Genomic DNA, 19,248 nt, shown 5'->3' with positions numbered 1-19,248 from the left:
ATTGTTTATTGTATAATTAATAAATTACCAGAATGCATGCTCACACCTTGAATGCTACAGATATATTAGTATAATCTGAATGAGAACAAGAAAAAGTCCTGTATGCCTACAGTTTATATAGACAAACTATGTCCAACTTTGTACTGACTTAGTCAGAAATAAATGCAAATTTTATGAAAATGTTTGACTCTTATGAAAAATAGAGTATCACTTTAATGACAATTTGGCCATGAACATTAAGAGACATGTAGCTATGAGAATTTGACTGTTTTACTTTAAAACTGTATATGTAATCCAATTTTAAGTCAATTTGCAAGAGAATACCAAAGGAATGAACAGTATGAAGACAAACTCTATGTAAGATTTTCAGCCCTCAGTGTGAATAAAAGTTTCTGAGAGAACATGACTACTGATTTAAAAATTTGATAAAAACGAATGGCAATGTAGAAACATACTCTTACTGTAGGAGGGCTTCAGATCCTCTCTGCATATCTCATTGTTCTTATAAATTGCATGTGTCTGTGCATATGCATATTTATTTATATTCAGAGCACAAATGACAAAATGACCTCAAGATAGAAACTACTGCCTGAGAACATAATCTAAAGCAAAGAGTGTGAACACTGCTCAAAGTGTGTGACTCTGTCAAGACTTAATTTTTTCTTACAATTTCAATTAAAACAACAAAAAAACAACATAATAGTTTCATCCAGAAACACTAGCTTGGTTCCAGAGAGTATAAATGCTTATTTGAAAACTAAGAAATCATAAAAACCTGATGCGATTTTTAAATCTGTCCACAATATTTTGACAGTCTTCCCTTCAAAAGGTAGAACCTAATTCCCCACACCTTGAATGTGCGCCAGACTATGTAACACATACCTAAAACAATGGGATGGCTTTGGAACGGGGCAGTGGGCAGAAGCTAGAAGCATTCAAGAGAGTGTTAGTAACAGCATGAAAAGTGATAAACTTTTAGCTCTTATATTTTGGTCACTGATTCATCCAATTAGACCTTATATTAAAAGGTCACTGTATATGACAAGAGGTAAGGGTCCAACCTCACGCTTTTAACATGTGGCTTTCCAGCTGTCTCAGCGCCATCCATTAAAAAGACCTCTCTTTTTCCATTGAATGGTCTCCACACTTTCATTGAAAATTAATTGGTCATAGATGTATGGGTGTATTTCTGGACTCTCAATTCTATTCCATTGATTTATATGTCAATCCTCATGCCAGAACCACATTGATTTAATTACTGTAGCTTTGTATTACATTCTGAAATTGGAAAGTGAATCCTCCAACTTTGTTCTTTTCCAATATTGTTTTAGCTACTTGGGGCCCCTTCCTCCATACAAATTTGAAGATTGGCTTTTCCTTTTTGCAAAAAAAGACCATAGGGATTGGATGAATATGTGAGTCACTTTGGGGAGTACTGCCATTTAAACAATATTAAGTCTTCCAATCAATGAACATGGGATGTTTTTCCACTGATTTAGGTATTCTTTCAGCAATGTGTTGTATTTTTCACTGTACAATTCTTTCACCTCCTTGGCTAAATTTATTCTTAGGTATTCCATTCTCTTGGATGCTATTGTAAATGGAACTGTTTTCTTAAATTCCTTTTTGCGTTGTTCCTTGCTGGTGCATAAAAACATAATGGATTTTTGTATGCTGATCTTGTACCCTGCAACTTTGCTAAACTTGTTTACTAACTCTAGAAGATTTAGATGTTTTGGACAGACACCATCTAGGAAGTTGCTCCACCTTAAGGGGATCAAAACAAAGGCAAGCCTCTGTGCCAGCCCCACAGGGAACTGCCAGATAGCTCAAAATGCAAAAGCACAATTTTTTGAAAGTAAGGTTCTTACTCCTCTCCCCTGCCCCCAACCTCCACCCTCTGTTCCCATGGCTGCCACTGAGCTAAAAAATTGGGGATGGCAGGCATGTAAAGCAAAAATGCCACAACACTTTCTTACCAAAACTTAACATTCTTAAGCTTCTTCATTAAGCACTCCCCTGGTTGCTATAAGTTTTTTATTAGATTCCAGTGTTCTGAAAAGCTTGACTTGTCAGTTTCTGCCAACTTAATGGTTGCTTCTGTGGAGCCACTGATTCTTAGATTTCCCTACTCCACCATTTTCTATGACCAGTAGCTTCTTTTAACAAATAGAATGTGGCAGAATTTACAGTGTGCAACTCCTGATGTCATAAAAGGCACTGAGATGTCCTCTTTGTTCTCACTCTTGGCTCACTCACTCCAAGAAAAGCCAGTTGCCAGACTGTGAAGACTCTCAAATAGTCCTATGGAGTGGCCCAGATGGCCAGGAGCTGAGACAGCCTGCCAACAGCCATATGAGTGAGCTACCTGGGAACTGCATTCCTTGTCAAGCCTTCAGATGACTGCAGCTCTGACCAACACTTAAACCTCAACCTCAGAAGAGACTCTGAGCCAAAATCATCCAACTAAGCCACTCCTGAAATACTGATCTACAGATACCATGAAATAATAAATGTATGTTGTTTTAAACTGCTAATTTTTAGCAGTATATAATAGTTAAAGCTGAGGCCTGAAAGACGAGAACCTACTCATTCAAAGAGTTCTAAGGAAGAAGAATGTTTCAAGCAGTGGGAATGGCACATGCAAAGGCCCTGCATAAGGAAAGGTCATTGGCATGTTAAAATAATAAAAAATGTGAAAGAAGATCAGTGTGACTGGAGCTCAGTGAAGGAGAGGAAAATAGTGAAGAAAGAGATCACCAAAGTGGCAGAAAGTAACTGAGATGACTATAGCAAGGTCTTTAAAACTTAGTAAAAACTGGTAAGTTCTGGGGTAAGCAATAGTTCCTTATCCATAAAAAATGGAAACCAACCTATAATTAAGTATAGGAAAATAAGAGCAAAGCAAAAATAGTCACTACTCCAATGACAGCTAATTAAAGGCAGTTAATTAGTCCAGCACTCATGAGAAGCTTACGTAAGGTGAAAGAAAACCACTGGGTACCACCCCAGAGGGGCAAAGACTAGACTTTTTGAGAACATAATCTTATCAAAGTACGTAATTCTGAAAATCCAGTGATGTTTATTTTTATAAATACTAATAAATATTTGATTGAAAAGTGAGCATAAAGTCTTAATGAAGGAGGATGGAAGCTTAAAAGTAAAATACGTAGTTTTATTCTTGTTTCCTCACCAGTTTTTTTGTGTTTTGTTTTTTAATATTAATTAATTAATTTTGGCTGCATCGGGTCTTTGTTGCTGTGCACTGGCTTTCTCTAGTTGCGGAGCATGGGCTCTAGGCACACGGGCTTCAGTAGTTGTGGCATGTGGGCTCAGCAGTTGTGGCACACGGGCTCTAGAGCACAGGCTCAGTAGTTGTGGCGCACAGGCTTAGCTGCTCTGTGGCATGTGGGATCTTCCCGGACCAGGGCTTAAACCCATGTTCCCTGCATTGGCAGGTGGATTCTTAACCACTGCGCCACCAGGGAAGCCCTCCTCACCAGTTCTGTGAATTTTGGTAAATGACTTCACTCCTAATTTAATTTCAGTCAACTGCAAAATGAGATAATAATATACACATCTTCAATCTTCTTTAAAGATCAAATAATATGATAAAAGTGCTTCTGAAAGTGCTTTTGAAACTACAAAAAAAATAATTGACATTTACAAATTTGATCATTTGTAGAGAGAGACCGAAAACTATTATCACACAGGGTGGGAACTATAAGACCGTTTGAGAACAAGAACCAAGATCTTTACATCATCCCATATTACTTATGGAAAAAACACCTTTATGAGGATGCTGTTTAAAATTCTGAATGGTGAATTCACTGGCAAAAAAATTATATCTAGAATATAAGCTTAAAGCATCTGTCTCACCAGGCAATCCACAGTCACTGCCAAATGAGTAACTGATTTAGCCAAATATCTACAGAAAATGATTATAAATCAGCTCTGAAAAGAAGCGCACTTCTCCTTGTCCTGGGCTACCATATGACACAAGGTTTAATACCTGGTGAGGGACTTCCCTGGTGGTCCAGTGGCCACGCTCCCAATGCAGGGGCCCCGGGTTCAATCCCTGGTCAGGGAACTAGACCCCACATGCCACAACTAAGAGTTCGCATGCCGCAACTAAAGATCCTGCATGCCGCAACGAAGATCCTGCACACGGCAACAAAGATCCTGTGTGCCGCAACTAAGACCCAGCGCAGCCAAATAAATAAATAAATATTTTAAAAAATACTTGGTGAAAAGGGTAAAAGAATTTCAAAAGAAATACCGATTAGATAACCAGTCTCTGAAATTGAAAGTAAATTTGAATTAGCAAAATAATAGGATTTGTATACAAAAACTGTAAGATTAAAAAAAAAAAACTTCTATGGGAAAATATAGATGATGTCATCAAAGACATTTCCAGTCAGTATAAAAATAAAATATCTGTGTTTTCAGATTTAATGACTAACTGAATACCAAGAGGTATTCATCTCTATATCCTTAACCAGAAAAAAATATTATAATTTAAAACAAGGAAAAACTCGTCAGTGAAGCATAAAAACATTAGACACTATAAAATGTGATACATAGATATAATTTTTTACTTTATTAAAATGCATTGATGCACTAATAGAACGTAAATGTAATAAGCTGGTCCTTTTATGTCCCTCCTGCTTTCTCTAGTAACTCATCTTCTACTGTGGTATTCTATCTACAGCATAACTGATGACCAGTTAAAAGTAAGTTCCAGAAGATATGACATAAAATTGACCAAATCCAAGACAATATTTATTCAACAAACACATCTCAGTGTCAACTAGATACCAGGTGCTATATAAGCCTATTATATTAACCTTACATTCCCCATTAATCACTAATTCTTAAGACATCAGAAAAGACATCATTTAATAAAACGAAATATATTTTGAGATTTAATGAACAAACATACTTCACTTGTACAATAAAACAGAAAGTGCTAATGATATATTTAAAGAAAAAACCCAAAATTATAGGACATTCTCGACTCAGAAGAAAAAGATCAACTTTTTTAGGGTAATTACGAACCGAATTTTCTTCTTCCTCTTCCAATTCTCGCTGCTGTTCTTCATGTCTTTTAGCTTTGATCTCCATGGCTTCTGTGATCAGGTCTCTTAAAATTGATACAGGTTTTGCATTCTTGATAAAAGGGTGCTAGAAAAGTAAAATTCAATGGTATAAATTCAAATGGTTTCTCTGAATTACATCTTTAAAACATTAAAACAACACGTAAATGTGAACCAAGAGCATAGGCTTCAATGATTGGTCCTTTATCCAGAATTAAATGTATAGGTTAAGAACAGAGAACATTTCAACTGCTTTAGAAATAAAGATTTTACTTTCAGGTTTACAAGTTTTTAAAAAACCATTAAAGCATACACACAAAAATGTAATCCTGTTAATAAAACTACATTCCCCTTACAGATATAATTGTCCAAAGGAAGTACAGATTAGGCAGATTAGGTAGTAAAAAAGACAAAAAAAAATTTTTTTAAAGAGTGGTGATTAAATTACATATAAAAATAAAATGATTTTGGTATTGTTACAAATTTTAATTAATCTTAACAAGCTGACAGCCAGAATCAGTAGTCAAAAGGAGGGTAACTATTTATTTTACTTCTTTTACATATTTTCTATTTATTATGTCTTTAATAATGTAATCATTTCCAAGGGAGAAGTAGAAAATAGCAATAAGAGAAAAATATTTTTCAGAAAATAAGTACTGCTTCACTTCTATACCACCCTGATCTAGCTAAAACATCTGAGTTTGTTACAATTCTGATAAACAGAAGTGAAACCACCAGAAAATACCTGGGTGTTTGATGACTTTTTAATTCAGAGGAGTAACATGAGAGAAAGCAGAGGGAAAGGTTAAAAGTACAATTTGGAATAGATAACCATATTTTGAAGCAGCAATACAGCTTCAAAATGTAATTTTCACAATTATATATCAGTAGAAAGCCATCTGAGTTATTTTCATAAAGATCAATACAACACAAAAATATTCTTAAAGATAAAAAAAATTCTAGTGCTAAGAAGAAATTACAGACATTTGTAAGAGGCTTTAAAATGGTGAACATACCATTTGGGAAAACTATGAGTAAGAATTTTACCTGATTACAGAAATTCTAGCATCGATGACAAAGAACTAATAAATTCTTTTATAGCAGTTATAAACTGATCACCAGATAAATTAAGTTCTATCAACATACCTGTGGTAGAGAGTCCTAGTCACCCACCAAAATACAGTTGTGGCTGGACCTATGGCTACCCAGCTACATCCTACATTTCTCAGTCTCCCTTTCAGTTGGTTGTGATTAAGTTCTCACCAATGAAGTGTGAGTGCCTGCGTTGTGTTCCACTCCCTGATCTGGGCCTTAAAACACCGAGACTGTGCACTCTTCTGTGATTTCTTCTCTTTCTGCTATGCTGGGAAACAGACAAAGACAGTGCCCTAGAGGATGGTGGAGAGCAAGAAGGAAGAAATCCCAGTACTACTGTGAAAAATTCTGAGAAACAATGGTAAAAAGGTCACAAAAATTAATACTAATTGAAGAAATGATCTTTGCCCTTAAGGAACTTATTATCTGGAATAAGAAACAAAAGACAAACACATAAAAAAATTACAATGTGACATACAAGTTACATTAATGATGATTTAGCACAGTCTATATGATTAAGAGATGTAAAAGTAAAAGAAGAGGTGATGTAATCTCAGATGTCTCACAGAGAAGAATCAGACCATTTTAGGGAGAAGGAAAACTATGCACAATATGAAAAAACACAGATAGGGGATGTATGTTAGAACACCATAGGAAGACCTATCTAGCCAAAACAGAAACACTGCTTAGAGAAACGCTGTCCTGTGAGTTTAGATACAGGTAACAGTGGGACAAGAGGGATAAACACTCAGAATGAGATACTTGAATTTTGCTTGACAATCCCTTTAAGTACACAAACAAGAGAATGGTGTAAGGAAAAGAATGTCTGTGACAGTGTAATCTTGCAGTAGAGTTTAGAAATGAAATAAGATGGGGTGAAACTGCAATACAGGTGCAAATTATTAAGAACCTGGATTAAAAAAACAGCTGCCACAGTCAAGAGGAAATACTGAATCTGATGGAAGAACTCTTAAGAAGGATTTAGTGACTATATATTAACAGAAGTGAAGGAAGACCAACACAGCAAAAACTGGGAACCAGTAGAATTGCACCTCTTTACTAAGGAACAGAAATCTCAAATTGTATTATACTTTATCTTCTCAGGAAAAATTATGAGCCATTCCTCCAAGCCACAGTTTGTTTGTTTTTTTAATATATCTTTAACTGCTTTACATTGTTGTGTTAGTTGCTGCTGTATAACAAAGTGAATCAGCTATATATATACATATATCCCCATATCCCCTCCCTCTTGAGGCCCCCTCCCACCCTCCCTATCCCACCCCTCTAGGTCATCACAAAGCACTGAGCTGATCGCCTTGTGCTATGCAGCAGCTAAATGCCAAAGTACACATCCAGTCTACTGCAAACTTACTTTCATGCAGCTCACTGTGAACTCACTAAACAGTGTTATGCTATCATTAGTCTATAGAGCTTAACATTCCTAATCTCAAAATCTCAGTATGTCTTACTTCATTTGTACTCATGTTTTCCCTACATAACTGCTACAGGCATGGTTCTGACCAACAAAGAGGAACTGGCTAATAAAGTTAAAAGGGTACTTTGAGAACAAGGCCATTCGATTAGAGCATTCTTGATAATCAGAAGAGAAGTTTTATCAGACACATTGGCAGATTTTTAAAGAATATTTTTAAAGACTTTTTAAAAGTAGCTGGTAGTAAAATTTTAAAATGCAAAGCAACATAAAAAAGAACAGAACAACAACAACAAAAAACAGAGAAAACGAGGTGGCAAAAAAAAAAATCATGGCAACTGTGACTGGAATATTATTACTATAAACCAATGTAAATAAATGGGTTGAATTTCCATTTATTAAGCAGTATTTTAGTTAAGTACTAAAAGACACTTAGTTCATAAGATAAATTCAGCTACATGCTTTCTATATGAGATATACTTAATAAAATAAATCCAAATTATATTTCTGCAGGGGCATACTAAAAAGAACTTAGGTTAAAAGTCAAGGATAGGCAATGAAATATTAGTCAAACATAAAATAATATCAAGACTAACATCAAAAAAAGCAGAATTGAAGGGAAAAAATAATGAATGAAGGAAGAGTCATATAATATTAATAAGGGACATAATACAAAGAAAGATATTATAGTTATAAACTCAATATATTAGTACAGCATTATGTGTAACAAAAATAGAGACATAAGAAGTTGATCTAAATAAGAATAGGAGGTATTAATATTCCTTTTCAGTCACTGAGAAATAAAACAGGTAAAAAGTAAAGAATAAAGTGATGTGCATAATGTAATCAGACTGAGTTAGCAGAAAAATCAATAAACAGAAGTTACATCTTTTTGTTAAATGCCTAGAGAAGCATGTGGTACCAGCATAAGAATGGAAAGAACAACAAAACAGAATTTAATGACTGGAAATAGAATATAACATACGAAATAAGCTGGCATATTACGAAGGCAGCAATTCCAATCAGTGAGGAAAAAATACTTATTGCCTGCTGTTTCTTTTTTCTTTTGGGGGGGTGGGGTGGGTAGAATTAGACTAGATCTTTACCACAGAAATATCAAAATAAATGCCAGATAGATGAAGAAGTTAAAAGTCACAAGAAAATGGAAATATAAAAGAACTAGAGGGTAATACAGAAGAATATTTCTTCAATCCAGCGCCATAAAATGAAGGGAAAAAAACATAAATGAACTAAAAATTTAACATCTATGTCAGACAAGAAGGTAATTATATGAAGAGTTTTAAAAAGAATATCAATTTAAAAAAAAAGGTAAACACACCAAATTCCAAAAGGCAATATAGTTTCACTATTTCTAAATGTACCTAGGATTTCCCTGGTGGTCTAGTGGTTAGGACTTGGCGCTTTCACTGCAAGGGCTCAGGCTCGATCCCTGGTAACTAAGACCCCACAAGCCGAGTGGTGTGGACAAAAAAAAAAAAAAAGAGTAAACTAAAATATAAACTAAAAAAGGGCAAGAATTCTTAAACCACCTGAACTAATGATAAGACAAAGAATACCCAAAATCAACCTATCACATTCTTGGTCATGTATTTTAAAGAGTAAGGCTGTTTGAAGATTTATTCTTTTAAAATTTGAACCATTTCCTCTTAAATTTTGTTCATGTTCTGAATGATCAATTTCTGAACTGAAAGAATTCAAATAACTTATTTCTTCATAAAAGTTGAGAAAACAAGAGTTTAAAGTGAACTGAAGAACAGACTTCTGCTTGTGGACAAATTGAGCAGTCATATTTTCCCCTATACCTCTCCATTAAAGTATAGCTAAAACCCTGGACGATAAAACAAACACAGGAAGACACTGAAAGGTGGCAGATTAACTAGGGACCAGAGGACCAAAGGAAAGACACAGCTGTGAGTCCATGGGCTTTTTTTTTACCTCATTTATCCCAGACTGGTTATTGGAGAAGCCAGCAACCCAGAAACACCAATGGATACAAACTAAAAAAGCTCCTACAAAAGCCTGCTCTCTTGAGCCAAAGGATCAGGAAAGGGACAGCTAGCCAGTGTGCCACCTTCTCTTTTAGACAATCACCATTCTACTCCACCCAAACACCAGAGAGAAAGCACATGCCCCACCCTAACCAGCAAAGGCTGGGTGGGGAACCTAGACTTCTACCTTCTGGAGGCTATCCAATCCTTTCACTGCAGTGGTATCAGAGAAAACCAAATGTTAAGCTAGGGCATTCATCTATACCAGGCAGTATAAAAAGCGCTCCCCACCCCCAGTGGGGAGTGTCGGTGGAGATCACAAGAAAGCCTGGACTTATACTGCTACCAGGCAGTAGTAAAGAAACCCCACCTCCCTCTCTGCTAGAGTGGGATCAGAGGAGGCCTAGTGAAGAATCAGAACTTTCATCACCACCCAGCTATACTGAGGCCCTGCAGTGCCAGAAGAGGCCACTGAGGGAACCTGAGTTCTCACCCCTGTACAGTGGTAATAAGGAACCCCTCCCCCACCCTACATGTCAAAGGAGACCAAGCTGGGGACCTGGACTTCTAATGCTACCTGTCAGAAATGAGGTGGTGCCCCTCAACCCCACTGAAGCCATGTTAGAGGACTCCACTTATTACAGAAAATTTAAGTAAGATCCAGAGTCTCATAATACCCAAAATGCCCAGGTTTCAACTGAAAATCACTCATCATAACGAGAAGCAGGAGAATCTCAACTTAAATGGGAAAATCCAATCAATAGATACCAACATCAAGATGACATGGATATCAGAATTATCCAGCAAGGATTTTAAAGCAGTCATCATAAAAATCCTCAATTAGCAATTACAAACATGCTTGTAAACACATGAAAAATTAGAAAGTCTCAGCAAAGAATTAGAAGATATAAAAAAGAAACAAATGAAAATTTTAGAACTAAAATATATAATAACAAAAATGAAAACCTGATGGATGGGCTGGCTCAACAGCAGAATGAGGACTGAGGGAAGATTCAGTGAATCAAAATATGGAACAGTAGAAATTACACAATATGAACAACAGAGAGAAACTAAACTGCAAGATAAATGAACAGAACCTCAGGAATCTGTGGGACTAAAAAAATCTAACATTTGTGTCAATGGAGTTCTAGAAAGATAGAAGAGGGTAGGGCTGAAAAGTGTTTGAAAAAATAATGACTGGAAACTTCCCAAAATTGGCAAGAGATATAAACCCACAGATTCAAGAAGCTGAACAAATTCTAAACTAAAGTATAAACCCAAAGAAAGCCATACCAAGGCACATCATAATTAAACTTCTGAAAATAAAGACAAAGATCATTTCATCTTGAAATGATCAAGGGGTAAAACAATTCAAATGGCTGTAGATTTCGCATAAGAAACCATGGATGTCAGAAGACAGTGGCACAACAGTTTCCAAGTACTGAAAGAACTGTCAACGAATAATTCTATAGCCGGTGAAAATATCCTTCAGGAATGAAGAGGAAATAAGACATCCTCAGATGAAGGAAAACTAAGAGAATTTGTTACCACAGACCTACCCTAAATGAATGGCTAAAACAAAAAGAAAGTAACAAAAGAAGGAACTTTGGAACATTAGGAGAAAGAACACTGGAAAGAGCAAAAATGGGTTAAACACAATATAATAGATTTCCCTTATTCTCTTTTCTCGATCGTTTAAAGCAGCAGTCCCCAACCTTTTTGGCACCAGGGACCGTTTTCATGGAAGACAATTTTTCCATGGGTGGCGGGGATGGCTCAGGCGGTAATGTGAGCGATGGGGAGCGATGGGGAGCGGCAGATGAAGCTTCGCTCACTCGCCCGCCACTCACCTCCTGCTGTGCAGCCTGGTTCCTAACAGGCCACGGACCAGTACTGGTCTGCGGCCTGGGGGTTGGGGACCCCTGGTTTAAAGGTTAAAACAAATACTGTAACACTTTGATATGGATCTCAATTATGAAGAGGAAGTATTAAAGATAATTATATTATAAATGGGAAGGACAGTGAGATAGATAAAGTTTCTACTCCTCACTTGATCTGGTAAAATGAAGAATAAGTCATATGCCATGGGAGTTCACAGAGTGACCATGACACCAGCTGTTCCAGCAAAGCCCATGGGTTAATTCGAATAATGGCAGATCTCATTCTTCTAGAAGGCCAGACTAGGGCAAGAGCTGACTTTCAGGTTTTAGGCTACCCACCAGAAGGTACAAGGAACATTTCCAGATCAGGAGCTCTAGTGGCACTAGGCTGAACTTGAACCTTGTCCCTGGGGATTCAATATCCTCATCTTTCAAAAACTACTAAGAGTTCAACTCAATAATCTCAAAGGATCCTTTCAGTCTCAGTCTACAATTCTTTTAAACTTACACAATTATCTATCTTATGTCAGAAAATAAACCACTATAAAAAATTCAGCACGAATTCCTCGTTAGAAACTTTATCAAAGTCTAGAAATCAATATAGTAAAATCTATACATGTAGATTATAGCCAAATGTCCATTAAAACTTGGTAATAAGACTGTATTCTTAAAGTTAAAATATAATTTAACTTATATAAGACACATGTGAAAGTCTTTTAAGAGCCAGAATGGCTTCCAGACATCCAGCAAAATAAAACTCTAAGGCATCTAATGAGACACTAATGAGACAACAGATAATAATCCTATCTAAAAAGCTTTTAAAATCAGAAGTTTGTTATCTTAAATAAACACATATTGAATTCAATACACATGTATTAAGCACTAGGTACTAGGAGTGCAAAAGTAATCCCCTTCCAAAAGGCATATAGCCCCTGACCCTGAATTAGTTACAATCTAGGACAAAGAGACAGAAACAAGTTATTTGATTCTAACATGGTAAATGATATGCACAGGGTGCTTATGGGAACACAGAGGAACAACTGGCCTGAACAAAGATGAAGGCAAGGCTTTCTGGAGGAGTACCTAATTTGAATTAGAAACAGTGAGACAATGAGTAAAAAGAAGCCTGTTGGTAAAGGCAGTCTTTAAACTAGCAAGTGGGGGGTGGGAGAAACACCATGAAAAAATGTATAGAGGATTGAAAAAGCATGATTTGTATAAGGAACTACAAGTCTATTATTTCAGTATTTATAAAGGGAAAAAAGGGGAGGTCAAGAAAGAGGTCAATTAAGAGGCCAGACGAGGATACCACATTATAACAGAGGGCCTCCATGGTCAACAACAGCACAACAGAAAAAGTTTTTAAAAATCAAGAAAACAATTATTGGCTCATAAGCACTATACAAAACCAGTTGCACTGTTTGCCCTTATTATAAAGAAAAATACTTGGGCCAAACCCAACTAGAAGCCAGAGGGTAACAGAGCTTCCTAATGTAGTTCATACAGGTCAACTTCCTGGGTAAAAAGCAGAATGGAGAAACGGTGACAAGTGGGGCTGGAGGACAAGTGGGATAAACCTAGAAGAATCCCTTAATCACTGCGTGACCTTCAGTGAATCACTGAACCTTTCTGGGCTTCGGTACTCTCATAAACAAAATTAGGAAATTTTACTAGAATAGTTCTTAAATGCTTTTCCACCCTAAAAACTCTAGGCTAAACACAGAATTTCTTTAAAAAGATTAGAAAAGATTATGGAAGAAAGACTAGAAAGAAATATTGGTTAAATTATCCAAAAACCAGAAATCAGATACATTTGGATTTACTTTATCATCATCAGATTTTGTACTATTTGTCCCACTTTTTCTGTTATTTCCCCTCCCCGCTTCTTTCTTGACTTCTTTAGGGCTGAATAATTTAGACAGTCAATACAATAACAAAAGCAATACGTCCTTGATTTATGTGCTTAAAATTCCTTTGAAGTGCGGACAATATTTCAAAATAAATGTTTCAACTAAGTAACTTTTGTAAGGTAATATTTGCACATAACACAAAACCCAAAAGGCTCAAAGAGAGCCTTCAGCAAAAAGTAAGTCTCCATCCCACTCTTGTCAGCCATATAGTTACCTTCTCTGGAGGCAGTTTCTTGCTTATTTTTCTAGAGCTACTCCACGATAAGCATTGACATATGTATATATACATATATGTGTGTGTAGATGTGTGTATTTTGCCAATCACTCCCCTCAATGGACCTCAAATTGCTTGTTTATATTTATGTTGTTTCCAATCTTTTGCCGTTACATTGTTTTATGAAGACTTTTACACATATGTTATTTCACACATGGTTAAATTTCTCTGTAAATTTCTAGAAAAGTAATTGCTGGGTCAAAGAATATATGGTGTTTTATTCTAGACAGATATTGCTAAATCGCCTTCCATGGAGATTAAGTTAAATTTTCATAACAATAAACCTTACATTTAAGAGCCTGCTTCTTATATCCCTCAACAAGTCCTTTTTTTAAAAATGGTACCATGGAAAAATCACTTTTTATAACTATGTTTTTAATCCTTTTGTCACTTAACAAGAAGAATTATTTTCCAAATATCAAGTTTTGTTAACATGTACAGTTATCATAGCTTAGAGGTCTAAGCCAGTTCTACTGGGAAAGTAAAGACTCAGAAATACTTATTAAAAGTATTAAATTATTTCTATTTGCATTTAATGTCAAAGCAGATTAAAAAAAAAAAAAACCTCCTGACACTCTGGATACAAAGTCAAGTTGTACAGGGACACTGAAACTCTTCATTTAAGTCATCTTGTAACCAGTATTTATAACATGTGATCTTCACAAGGAGTTCAGGAATCTTGCATTTATGTATCTTATAGAGCAAAAAGTCAAAGAAGAAATGCTGGGTCAAGGAATAATACATCAGGAAGAAAAACATAAGAAACAGTAATAATGGAAATGAGAACTCATATCTGAAATGAGAACCCTATGGAAGTTTAGTTTTAACACAACTTTAGGAGGAAAGAATTGACAACAAAAATTAAAAAGGGGGGCGGAGAGAAGATTGAACTTGGAAAACAAAAGAAAAAAATGAGAGAAAAAGAACATACAGGAGAAGAATGGTGTGTGTGTCTGTAGGTCTCTCTCTAAATCAATCCATATTTCTTGGGAGGTTTTCATCTTTAGAAATCAGTTAATGAAAAAATAAATAAATAAATCAGTTAATGAAACTCAATTCTGGTCAATGTCAGAAAGCTAAAAGGTGTAAAGAAAATATCCTCCCCTTAGAGACACAAGCACTGACCTGTAAAAGTTGTGTTGCAGTAGCTCTCTGCTCAGGATTCTTCACTAGGCACTTCTTAACAAAATCGGTGAAATCATCAGACCAAAGTTCTGGCTTCCTGAATGTTGGTGGTGGGTTTGTGGGAATCATAAAAATAGCCTGGTAAAAATGAAGTATCCAAAAGACACGGTAAGAATCACAATAACACACCAAATAAACAAATCTCTTTAATCTATCTTTTTATCAGACTCTAAATGTGAAAAACAAATTTAAGCTGTTCTAGGATTTCCAGTAAAATTGCAATTCAGGAAGCAAGCCCATCTGCTACTAATGTAATCACTTCCCATTAAATTTCCTCTATTTGAGTTGCAGCTCATTGAGCACATCATTCTTTATTTTATCATTTTTAATCAGTCTCCAAAGTAGACTGCATTTCTAACCCTTTTACCAAACTAAGGACGTTCTCTGGTTAAACAGATATATCCCCCACTTTTGCTATTGCATGCCAGATTTGCTTCCCATTTCAGGTTTTTAGTACTGCTGTTCAGAATGCCTAGCAGCAGTCTAGCTTGCTTCTGCAATCCAGAATACTTAAGTATAAATATCATTACTGCTGTGATTTGAAATAATACTTGACAGAGGCAAGATTTTTATTTCTCTTTCTAAATATATGAGTCAGGATTCCGAATGAAAAGTTTTAAAGGTAATATATCACTTTATCACTAATGATTTAATTTGGTATTAATAACTTAGTACTAATGATAATACATTCAGAGAGTTCAAAATTCAAAAACTTTACAAAGTTTCTGTGTCATCTTGTCTTCATAGCTACCCAGTCACCTTTTTTTGACTGACAGAATTAATCCCTAATGTTGTTAGGAAATCATTGTATGTAATGAATTAACTACTCTCCTGGGCTCTAGAATAGTTCCTGATAAAATACCATCACTAAAATATCATTTTCTTTGAAAAGATATGAAAACAATAATAAAGTTAAAACAAATGTATCATGCACTCAACAAATGTTAGCTATCATCATTTTCATTTCCACATAATGTTATAAAAAGACAAGAGACAAACAGCAATGACAAAAATTTTATAAAGTAAAATGAACTCAATCATATTATAACTAACGGTAGTTTAATAGGTAAGTTTAATTACACAATCAACACTACAGGTGACATGAGGAAAAAAATGGCTTTTTGGCAATCAATTAATATATGCATACACAGTATACAGACATGGGCCTCTCAAAGATGTATTCAGGGGTGAAGCATCCAAAAAACCCCTTTCTAGACTTCAGTATTCTCTGACTTTCCAGAAGAGAGGTGTCTGTCTCTGTTCTAGCTCAGTTTTTCACCTGGTTGCTGGTCCTCTTTCTTCATGCAAATTTCATGTACCTGAACTTATGTCCCTTCTCCTTAATGCATAAAGAAAATAAAGACGGCAATACTACAAACCACAGAAATACTTAGAAACTAAGTGTTTTACCATTGAAAGAAACTCATCATAGCTATGTTTAAAACTTCTGTTCGTATATGGAGAAAATACCAAAACTGTAGACAAAGTAATAAAGATAATATATTCTTGGGGATACCAAGTTTAATGTATTCCTTTGGTATAATAAAACTGTTCTACTCTCCATTGAATTTTTACTAACTGTTCAAAAGCCATTCACAAGTATCACAAAATTTTTATAGCAAAAGACACATGAGAGATCATTTAGCTCAATCTTCTCATTTAACAGAAAAGGAATCAAAAGTCCAGAAAGGCTAAGTGACTTAAAATTTCAGACTAGCAAAGTATTCTAATGTTTTGACTATGTTTCAGGAAGGTGAGGTACAGAACAAAGAGGGTTACTCTATCTAAACAAGCAGTTAATAAGAGGACAGACAGATGATAGATGATGGTTCTGTTTTCAATGTATACATCTTCCCTGGTCCTCCTCTTTTACTTCCGAGTGAAGAAAGCATAAGCAAGTTTTAAGCCTTTAAGACAAGACAGTGACAGGAAAGATCTTAAAACCTATTACAGTCACAGCAGTGACACTAAAGTTGAAGCTCATTCAATGACATACGAATGAGGGAAAGACTATTCAGTGGAGAAAATACAGTCTTTTCAACATATGGTGCTGGGAAGACTAGTTATATTCACATACAATAAAAATGAATTTGGACTCTTACTTACACCATATACAAAAATTAACCCAAATCAACAACCTAACAGTAAGAGCTAAAACTATAAAACCCTTAGAAGAAAACATAGGGGGAAAGCTTCATGACACTGAATATGGTAATGATTTCTTGGATATAACACCAAAAATCAAGGCAACAAAAGAAAAAATAAATTGGGCTTCATCAAAATTTAACAGTTTCAGGCATCAAAGGATACTATCAACGGAGTAAAGAGGCAACCCACGACAGACGGAAGGGCTGAACAAAATGTGGTGTTTATATTGTATATACACATACAATGGAATATTATTAAACCTTAAAAAGGAAGAAAAATTTGACACATGCTATAGCATAAACTTGAAGACTTCATGCTGACTGAAATAAGCCAGTTGCACAAGGACAAATATTGCATGATTCTTCTTATAGTGAGGCTCCTAGAGTAGTCAAGTTCATAGAGACAGAGAGTAGAATGGTGGTTGCCAGGGATTGTGAGAAAGGGGGAAGTGGGGAGTTAGCATTCAACAGGCACAGAATTTCAGCTGGGGAAGATGAAAAGGCTCTGGAGAGGGATGGTTGGTGATGGTTGTATGGCAATGAGAATGTACTTGATTTTATGGAACTGTATACCTAAAAAATGGTTAAAAGGGTTAATTTTATGTTTTGTATATTTTACCACAATAAAGAAAAATGAAGGAGGGAAAATATAAAGCACTAATCAAGTTCAGGAATATTAGTTGAATGCCTGCTACACACAAAGCATGGTATTAGACATTATATGGAGTTCAAAGATGCAGCAGGAAATACAGTCACTACCCTTTAGAAACTTCTAACCTAGTCTGGTAATGAAAGAACAGTAAAAGATTTAAAGAATAGTACAATAATAAAAGAAATGATATAAGGCATCAAGGAGAGAGGTCATTCCCCTTAGAAGAAATAGCATAAGGAAAAGTGAGAGAGTGAAATAAAGCTATTGGGAGGAGCAGAGAACAAGCTGACTATCTTATAAGGGACTAAGAAATGATAAGATTAGAAGGGGCAATGAAGCACATGGAGTTTGGTCATCAAGAAAGTGCACAACTGAAAGAAGTCTTTTTTTCTGGTGTGTGTGTGTGCATGTGTGTGTCTTATGTTTTTGCCTTTAATCAGAGTTTGTTTACGACCTAAGAAAAGGATTAACAAAAAACAGACAAACCTGGAGATACTCTAAATACGGAATAGAAAAGGCACTGTGGGGCTAGTGTAGATGTCCCAGGATGAGCAATAAAAAGTTTAAACTAGGATGGTATCTACAGGAATGAAACAGAAGAAATAAGGTATGAGACACTACAAAAGAAGAACCAAGAGTACATCCTAACAACATTGTTTGGGGGGCTAGAGAAAAGGAAAAACAAAAGCTTACTCTGGAATTCAAGAAATAAAAAATAGACACATTAATTGCACAGCATTCAGGTATTCTAACAGTTTACTACATCATTCTTTTGAGAGCCCTCAGAATATGCAGTAGTTTACTACAATGGGTTATCACTGGTTTATAACTTGGAAAGTGAGCCAAAGGATCTTCTGTGGACAAAGCAATGAATATTCAATATCCAAATCTGCTGATTCTAGGGTAAGAGTTAATCTCTTTATTAGTGTACTCATCTTCTTTGAAAAAGAGAAAATCCCTTAATAGAACATTCGTATACATCTTACATCATATTACACATATGACACCTAAGGTAGTCCTTCAAAAGCAGTGTAGCCAGTTTTATGACACAATAAGCATCTACCAAAATACAAGTAGGTACCAAGTATTTTCTGTGTGTTCCTAGGTTCTATTAAAGAAACAGCAAACTGAGAGGCCACAAGCTAGATAGCATCAGTGGATACCTTTTGTTCAGGCAACATCTAGCTCATAGTCCCACAAGGTAAAAATCTGCTGGAATGGGAGATCAGCTCGTGCTCTGTGACCACCTAGAAGAGTGGGATAGGGAGGGTGGGAGGGAGGGAGACGCAAGAGGGAAGAGATATGGGAACATATGTATATGTATAACTGATTCACTTTGTTATAAAGCAGAAACTAACACACCATTGTAAAGCAATCATACTCCAATAAAGATGTAAAAAAAAAAAATCTGCTGGAATCAAGCTGATAAGCAGAGGCCTCTTGATGTATGCTCTCCCTTCTACATGGGCCCCATCTAGCCTGGCTCAATTATCTACTTTAGCTGATGGTCCCCATTACATATATAACTTTGTGTTACAGATTCTAAAATAAGACACATTTCTTGAGCA

The 19,248-nt window shown here is 35.7% G+C and overlaps 1 protein-coding gene across 1 annotated transcript in view; it reads right to left on the bottom strand.

Annotated features, from left to right (window-relative positions):
* Window positions 1–19,248, bottom strand: part of STK3 (serine/threonine kinase 3) — a 310,806-nt gene that overhangs the window by 115,019 nt on the left and 176,539 nt on the right. The window contains exons 7-8 of the mRNA XM_024756626.1: window positions 14,822–14,959; window positions 5,059–5,184 (exon numbers count right to left, since the gene is read on the bottom strand). Of these exons, the coding sequence (XP_024612394.1) occupies window positions 5,059–5,184; window positions 14,822–14,959 (264 nt within the window). The remainder of the gene's footprint in view (window positions 1–5,058; window positions 5,185–14,821; window positions 14,960–19,248) is intronic.

The sequence above is a fragment of the Neophocaena asiaeorientalis genome, unplaced genomic scaffold (genome assembly GCF_003031525.2).
Source record: "Neophocaena asiaeorientalis asiaeorientalis breed wild unplaced genomic scaffold, Neophocaena_asiaeorientalis_V1.1 scaffold29, whole genome shotgun sequence".
In the NCBI taxonomy this organism is placed as follows: Eukaryota; Metazoa; Chordata; class Mammalia; order Artiodactyla; family Phocoenidae; genus Neophocaena; species Neophocaena asiaeorientalis.
This window is presented reverse-complemented; position numbering and strand designations above follow the sequence as displayed.